Genomic DNA, 7,964 nt, shown 5'->3' on the forward strand with positions numbered 1-7,964 from the left:
GGGGACTGCGCAAAAGGGGAAGAAAAAAAAAAAAAAAAAAAAAAAAAAATTTGTTCCAAAGTGAACGTCACCAAGTGGTTTCCTTTGAAGGTAGCTGTGTACAAATATGGTCTGTCCACAAAGTGGAAATTTTTTTTTTGTGAAAGTTACGTGGATTCTCCGATATGGTTCCCAGGGCGAACTCTGCAACCCAGCCCACTGCATGTCCGGCCCAGACGATTCCTGCGGATGGGGGTGAAGGGGGCGGCGTGTTGTGCGCAGGGTGTGTGTGGGCGAAAGGAAGCAGAAGAGGAATGCACCGCTTCGCCCAGCGCCCTACTTTCATATTCCAGGCCCATGTCCCGAAGGGCGGAAGAAGACACGTAGTTGTTTCCGTCAAAAATGATAATGTCCGCTGCGGGAAAATAAAAAAATAAAAATAAATAAATAAATAAATAAATGTGGGGAAAAGTCCACAAGTGCATGCACACATGTGTGGATACGTTTCGGGTAGGCGAGTAACTCCCTTGGGGGAAGGGGACCACAACGCACATGTTGTCACCCCCCTCCTTCACAGTTTGAGTCTCACCGCTAGGGTAAAGGATGGCGTATTCAAACTCAGGAACTTTGGTGTTATCCTGCAGGACATAAATTCCTACAAAGGGGGAGACAAGGGGGGAGGGTTCAGGGTAAGCCATACACACACACGGACAGGCGGATGGAAAAGGAAATGAAATAAAAAGGAAAAGCGATTAAAAGCACTGTCGCTGCTCCTATTCAAGTTCTCGTAGTTACTCTCGTTGTCTTCGTCGATTCCTTTCATTTCAATCCGCTTGACGCCTGCGAGGTGGCGGGGAGAGAGAGAGAACGTTCGTGGATGCAGGTGCACGTAGGTTAATGAAAAATATGCTCCACTCAAATGAGAGCACAACTGGGGAAGTGGCAAAGTCACCCCCCTTCGGCTGACTCTTTATGAAACGCTTTCATACCATCTGCCTTCAGGATCTCTAACTCGTCGACGAACTGTCGCCCATCGTAGACTTTCCCTGAGGAGGGGGACAAAGGTTGCACACGTGAGTAAGAGCACGTCTTGCAGGTGTACATGTCGCGCGTGTACATTTCACATGTGTGTGCCCACATGCAGCGGTGTGCTACAGGAAATGCGAAACGTACTCGATTTGGACAGCCCAATGTGCAGTGTGTTGTCTTCTAACGACGGGAAATGGGAGGGGGAAGGGAAGCGGATAGAAGAAAAGGAAAAAAAGAAAAAAAAAAAATATGAACACGTGCAGGCGAATTCACACAAAAGTTGCATGCACGCGGAGGGCACTCTTCCATTTGAAAGCATTTTCAAAGAAATTCCATTTTGTCCGTACGTCCAAAGCTGTCCATATTTAGTTGGTATCCTGTGGTGACGCGGTGAAGGGGTGGTAAGCGGTGGACGGGTTGACGTGGTGACGAGGTAACTCGGTGAAGGGGTGACTCGGTGACAACACACGATAAACCACGCTGCCATTACCTCCCGTAAAGAGAAATCCATTGAACTTTCGCGCTGAAAAGAAAAAAAAAAAAAAAATAATAATATTAAAATGCTCTGCCCATGCGCAGACAGAAAGAAAGTTCCACATCGCAATCGTTCCTTCTGTTTTCTCTTTGGAAAAATTACTTCCAACTTTGATCGAAATGGGGCTGTCCGTTTTCAAGCCTGCAGAGAGGACGAAGGGGTGAAGAGAAGGAAGAAGAAGAAGAAGAATGTGCTTCTGCATAGGGGAGAAAAGCACGTAAGTCCACATTGTACATATGCATGCGTGCATGTCCTGACCTTCCCTGATGTGGATTGACTTTTTAAAAACGTTGGTGACCTTCCCCTTGAGCATGTTTAGTATGCCCACGTTTTCTGCGGAGGGGGGGGCGAAGTGGGTTAAGCGGTGAAGTGGGTTACGCGGTGAAGAGGGTTACGCGGTGAAGAGAGCGACGCGGTAACCGCTTATTGGTGACTGTGTGCAGAGGACTGCGCTTGCTCGCCGCTTACTATGCACGAAGATCGAAATTTGCTTCCGCTCCAAATCACGGATGTGCTTGTCGTTTGATTCCATGAAGGGACAAAAAATGCTCGTGCTGCTGTCCTTGTCCTTGTAGTTTCTTATTTTCAAGTACTGCACGCTGTTGAGCGACTGGTCGATTATGTCCTGGGCCTCGCTCATGTTCTTCAGTCGAGACACGTCGCTGATTATTTTTTTCACCACTTTTTCTGCGTATACAAGAGAAGCGTGTGTGGGGGGGGGAGAAGCGTGTGTGGGGGGGGGAGAAGCGTGTGTGGGGGGGGAGAAGCGTGTGTGTGGGGGGAGAAGCATGTGTAGGGGGGGAGAAGCATGTGTAGGGGGGCAGGAGAAGTATGTCGGGGGTAGTGCACCTCAACTTACTCGTCACGTCGGCACAAATGTAACGGAAGGACAACTCCGACTTAACAAATAAATCATAGTTCATTTTATTCTTGTTCTTTTTTTTATTGCTTATGGTGGCACTGCGGCTAAAGTGATCACATCGAGTAGCAGTGTCCACAGCGATTTTTAAAATGTCGACTGGGTCCGTTAAAGAAGACATAAGAGTTTTGATGACCTTTCTTATACTTCTCTTCCTGATGGGTATTCTGGTGGGTCTACACTTTTTTTTTATAATACCAAGAATCTTCTTTTGCTTGGCTCCTCCATAATCGTGTATGCAACCTAGAACAATTTTGTCTGTCTTTCCTCTGCACCTGTCGTAAATTATTTCTACTGCCTTCTCCGCAGGGCCCCGGTCTGCAAAAAAGGGTTTAACAATTATTGCGGCTATGTTGGGAGCTGTTTTTGGAAGTGCCCGTTGCCGCTTCGAAGCCATCGCTTCATACCGCCTCACGCGCGCCTCACACCGCTGCCCACTTACTGTGAACGAAGTAGGAGAGGAAAAAGAGCTTCTTAAACCTGGTAACGTTAGGATTATCGAGTGTGATGCTTTTTTCATTTTCGAAGACCCACAGGGACAGGAAGATAGAGATGTACTGGGCCAGGAGAGTAGGGGTGTATGGAAGGGACAGGAATTTCTTTTTTAACATTTTCACCGTTTGTGTGATTATCCTTTGTGCCTTGTCCGCCTTTGAATGTCTCAACAGGTAATCTGTTTCTGAAAAAGACACGAGGTCGGCGTAATTCTTGGGGTGCGCTGAACTGGCCCCTAAGGTGAAGATCTTCTTCAGCGTCGAGGAGAAGTTGCTGAGGAAGCTCGACTCGTACTGCTCGATCATGGTGCTGATGAAGAAGGCTGCAGGGGGGGGGGGGCATTATTTGTAAAAGTGAAAAAGTTGCATCAGGTGCACGCCGCTGAATACGTGTGCATGTGTATACTCCCCCCCTTTTTTGCACACTTACTCAACTGCAGGCTCACAGAAATGAGGGGAGAAAAATTGTGCACGAGAAAATTCACATGAGGAGAGGGCTTCATATTGTAGTTGAACCAGTTAAAGACAAACCCCACATTCCTGATCCTCGAGGTGACGAAGCTTTTTGTCTTAATCTTTTTTGAAGCAACGAACCCATACGACGCAGAGTAAATGCTCTGAATGCTATTCCACACGTCCTTCGTCGTCTCATACAAGGAGCTAAAGTTCTGTGACTTCTTCGCCAGCAGGCAAGTCTTTATAATATCGTCAATGGCAAAAATGGACTCATTGCCGTATTTTTCTTCTGGCTCTTCTCGGAAGAAGTTGAACGGGGCGATCTTCAGAAAGCTGTTCCTCTTTTCCTTTTTCACCTGCGCAGGGGTTAGCGGCGTTATGCATGAGTGGCAGCGTTATGAATGAGTGGCGTGGTTAACGGCGCAATATGTAGCCGTGCACTACGTGCAGGTGTAACGCGCGCGCACCTTCTTCCTCCTATCAATTGTAGTGTTCAGGAGGTTGAACTTGTCCGTGGTGCTGATGGAGCTCACGTCGATGAACCCCTTCTTCGTGTGCTCGGTTGCAGAGCTCAGGTACAGAAGCATGATCAGCAGGAAGTCCGCCGTCGTCTCAATATTGTGCAGCTTGTCTCGGTAGTAGTACATTAGCATCTTCACCACTGCGAGAGGGTAGAAGCGGTGGGGAAGGCGTGTAGAAGCGGTGAAGGGGCGCAACCCTCATTGGTTGTGTGCATGACGAACTACATGAGTAGTCTCCCTCCACACAGATTTTCCCTCCTTACTGTCGGCTCTCCTCTGAGAGGTGTTGGTGGGCTTGAACTCGTTTTTGTATTCCTCCAAGTCGTAGTTCGCGTTGACTGTCTCGACGATGCACTTGCTCGAGCACATGTCCACAAACCCGAACTCTGCGATGGTGGAAGGGGGGGGGGGAGACAACTTGAAGGGGGGAAGTCCTCGGCTGAGCAGTGTGCTCACATGTGTAGCGGTTAAGCATAGAAGCGGTACCAGCGGAGCCTACGACAAATGTGCCGTGCCACGCTCGCACATCTGCCCCCCTCTGCTGCGTTACTTTTCTGCATGAGCTCCGCCACCTTGAGCTTGAATGTGTGCAGAGCGTCGTCCAGGCCCTTCTCCACAAGTATGAGCGTTCCTGTCGTTGGGGGGAAGAAGAAATAAAAACACGACGTTGTTACTTAGAGCGGCGTGTCAACTGCACACCAGCACATGCATGCATACACACGCCGACACACGAAGAGACACGCAGACGAATGCATAAAAAAAGGGTAACCTTTGTGGACCATGTTATGAATCCTGTGCTTGAGACGAGGCAAATATGGTTTGAAGTAGGGGATGTCGTGGGTCATTGCGCTCTTGAACAGCTTCTCGAACATAAAGCTGAGGAACGTGCTGCCTGTACAGGGAAGTTTTTTCGTGTGCGCGTTTGTTACAATTACGTTGGCGGCAGGGTTTAGCTCAGACTAAGTGGTTCTAGTGTTCGGCCCCCCTCTGTTGGGGGGAGAATCTCCTCCTCATTGTGACTAACCCAATTGGCCACACACATCCGAGTGCATAGGGGCCATATAATTTGGGGCCTTCCCTTCATGTTCCTTCAGCAGCTTGCTCACTGTAGGAGGGGGGGATAAAACGGACACATGCGATGTAGTAAGGATAGAGCAGCCTGCCCCACACCTCAATGGAGGGTACACGTGAGACAAGCTCGGGAGGCACCTTACCGTTTATATTTTCGTTCACAAATCTCTGCATGAGTAAGTCGTTCTCGAGCTGCTCGATATTCTCATCTGGGGGGGGGGGAACGGCCACGGGACAGAGCGAATAAGGAAGTGAATGGTTTGAGGTGACATATGTGCGCAACACGTAACCGCTAATTGTGGACAGTGACGAGTACCTATTTTCTTCTTCTGCATGTTTTTTTTCTTCTTGTTCGAGGCCATGAAAAGCTTGTTCATGATCCTGTGTATGTCTGCAGTGGGGGGGTGGGGTGCAAAGAGACAGGTGTGTGTTAGGCACCGTTTTGGCCACATGCAATAAAAAAAAAATATATGCTCCACGTGAACAGGCGTCCTTGTACCACTAATGGCATTTTCTTTCCTTTTTTCGTTCCGTTTGTTTGTCCCTTTTTTTTTGTGTCCACCCGCCTCCCCATCATCTTACACTTTTCAGTCTCGTACTTCTCCTTCAGGGTTGCCTTGGAGTACCACTCGAGGTTGTATTCTGCGGTGGGGCATGGGAAAAAATGTATCCGGTGGTGATCTCCCGTTTTAGTGTGTCAACCACGTTGTGTGATATTAGGTGCGTGTGAGACTGTGCGGTGGCTTCGCAAATGCGTCCCCCCCCTCTGCCGCATGCCTAAGGGGAAACGGTAAACTCACTGTTGAAATCAACCGTCTTGTCGTTCTTAATCATGTCTAGCGAATGCATGGTGGCCAAACTCTCCTTCAGTAAAGCCGAGGCGCGCTTAAAGTTGCCAAGCGTTTTATACTCCTGGCTGTCCAGCTCTCGGGTTATTTTTGTAGAGTAAGCAATCATCTCGCTGTTTATTTTTTCGAGAAACCGAAGGGCTGCCGTAGGGGGTGGGTGAGTAATGGATTAGAATGGTTTAGGGTTCATCGCAGGGTCGTGTGGCGATGTTACAACGGGGCCAAGTGCGGCGTTTGTGTCCCGCTCAGCTAGGTTGTCTTTCCCTCGTTCAGTTACCCTTCTCGTATTTGCTCCTTTCAACATCTGTGGTGGTTTGCATGCACGGGGGTGGGTGTTAAAGGTGTGCGAACGATGAGTCAGGCGAACATACCGATTTGTGATGAAAAACAAAAATTGCTTTAAATGGGAGGCGCGTATATGTGCGCGTGTGCCTGTCCCCATTTCGGGGAATCATTTTTGCTGCCGGGTTGCGATTGCCCCCTCTGCGTACCTGACGGGTCGGACGTGTTCTGGCTGAAACCTCCTGCAACGGGGGGAAGAAAAAAAAGGGCACGTAGAGGGAGAGTTAAAACGTGGCATGAAACAATTCCTCGTGGAGGCCCCCCCCGAACAGTTAGAACATGCCGCAGACAGATCGTTCACTACAGTCGGATCTACACGGCACACATTTCTTTCCACTGGCTGTGCGCCGTGCGCTTCCCTCGAACGCACCAACTATGTGAGCCTTCTTCGATTTGGAAGGGACGAATTTCTTATCCTTGGGGTCGAACATAACGTTGATCGAGTCCACATTTTTCATAATATTCTTTTCGAGCTTGTCTAGGCCTGCACGTGTGCACGTATGTATGTATGTATGCATGCACAGACGCGCTTAATACGGAGCACTGTGTGTGCTTCTGTCTATCTGCGCCCCCACTTCGCTTCCTCATCGAGGCAACTTACTTATATTTTTTTTTCCATGTTTAAAATTTTGCTTTATTGGGTGCCGCCCGAATGGCAATTTCGGTCTGATCAGAGTTTCGAAGAATTTACCTGAACGGGGAGGAGGCGGGTGGGGCGGTTATAGGTGCAGCAGTAACCACGTTTGAGAGGTGTGGAGGTGCACAGGTGCAGCAGTAACCACGCACGCGCTAAACTGAGGCCTTACTTTGTATTCCCACGGGGACATACGCGAAGGTCGCGCAAATAAACAGCACGTACTTCAGCATGATGGACGTGGTTTACAAAATGCGGCGAGGGAGGGGGGAAATTAATTACGTAGGCGGGTGGGGGGGGTGACTTCTCTGCCGCTCAGCCTATTTGCGAGATGTGTATGCAACAGGTTGAACGTTTATGACCAAGGAACCTCCACCAGTCAGTAGGACTGAACATTCCGTGCCTCTGTGCAAGTGTGTGTACGCTTCTTCCGACACGCACATTCGTAGGTACGTATGTGTACTGAGGTTGTTTAAGTTGGTTCGTTTTTCTGTTGTATCACTTCCGGACACACGTGGCTGCTGCTGCTGCCTTTTTTTCTCCAACACCAATTTGCACACAGACGTAGACAATTTTTTTTTTTTTTTTTTTTTTTTTTCCTTTCTTGCGCTTATTTTCAGTCTATGCAGATTATCCCATTTATTTGTCCTCCTGCGCGAACTCCTTTCGTTTTTTTTTATATATATATATATTTCTTTTTTCGCGTGTCTGTTGCATCCCTCCTAGATTGAGAAGTTGTGCAATGGTGATGCGAGATCGGAGTGTATGCGTCTTCGCGTTGTTACCACACCTCATTAATCTCGTTCGTCCTTTTCCTCTTTCTTTTGCGTCTTTTTTTTTTTTTTTTTTTTTTTTTTTTTTTTTTTTACTAATTGGTGGACCCGAGTAATGACCCGTGTTAGCTGCATGGGCAGACCACATATGCGTAAAGAAAGTTCACAACCATTGTACAGAGGGGGGGGGGGGCGAGGACGCCCCCGCACACTTGCGCGCAGCGGGACAGCCACGCTTTTTATGAATGCACGTGCATACATGGGTATAAACAGATGGGTATGTGTATGCGTCTGACATACTCCCACAAGGGTGGGGATCCCCTGGTCAGTTTTTTTTTTTTTTTTTTTTTTTTTTTTTTTTTT

The 7,964-nt window shown here is 48.4% G+C and overlaps 1 protein-coding gene across 1 annotated transcript in view; it reads right to left on the reverse strand.

The window, feature by feature from the left end:
- Positions 1-7,061, reverse strand: part of AK88_01239 (uncharacterized protein) — a gene marked incomplete at both ends in the record, with an annotated part of 7,747 nt that extends 686 nt beyond the window's left edge. Inside the window, 28 exons of the mRNA XM_012478875.1 lie at positions 151-222; positions 320-394; positions 569-634; positions 775-819; positions 969-1,025; positions 1,153-1,188; positions 1,356-1,385; positions 1,499-1,531; positions 1,646-1,684; positions 1,802-1,876; positions 2,012-2,230; positions 2,403-2,780; positions 2,905-3,279; positions 3,387-3,768; positions 3,880-4,073; positions 4,197-4,319; positions 4,484-4,564; positions 4,703-4,825; positions 4,958-5,038; positions 5,148-5,213; positions 5,321-5,395; positions 5,587-5,646; positions 5,805-5,993; positions 6,130-6,156; positions 6,344-6,376; positions 6,565-6,678; positions 6,796-6,885; positions 7,001-7,061. Coding sequence (XP_012334298.1) covers positions 151-222; positions 320-394; positions 569-634; positions 775-819; positions 969-1,025; positions 1,153-1,188; positions 1,356-1,385; positions 1,499-1,531; positions 1,646-1,684; positions 1,802-1,876; positions 2,012-2,230; positions 2,403-2,780; positions 2,905-3,279; positions 3,387-3,768; positions 3,880-4,073; positions 4,197-4,319; positions 4,484-4,564; positions 4,703-4,825; positions 4,958-5,038; positions 5,148-5,213; positions 5,321-5,395; positions 5,587-5,646; positions 5,805-5,993; positions 6,130-6,156; positions 6,344-6,376; positions 6,565-6,678; positions 6,796-6,885; positions 7,001-7,061 — 3,199 coding nt within the window. The remainder of the gene's footprint in view (positions 1-150; positions 223-319; positions 395-568; positions 635-774; positions 820-968; positions 1,026-1,152; positions 1,189-1,355; positions 1,386-1,498; positions 1,532-1,645; positions 1,685-1,801; positions 1,877-2,011; positions 2,231-2,402; positions 2,781-2,904; positions 3,280-3,386; positions 3,769-3,879; positions 4,074-4,196; positions 4,320-4,483; positions 4,565-4,702; positions 4,826-4,957; positions 5,039-5,147; positions 5,214-5,320; positions 5,396-5,586; positions 5,647-5,804; positions 5,994-6,129; positions 6,157-6,343; positions 6,377-6,564; positions 6,679-6,795; positions 6,886-7,000) is intronic.
- Positions 7,062-7,964: the final 903 nt, after the last annotated feature.

This window comes from Plasmodium fragile (assembly GCF_000956335.1).
Source record: "Plasmodium fragile strain nilgiri unplaced genomic scaffold supercont1.10, whole genome shotgun sequence".
Lineage (NCBI taxonomy): Eukaryota > Apicomplexa > Aconoidasida > Haemosporida > Plasmodiidae > Plasmodium > Plasmodium fragile.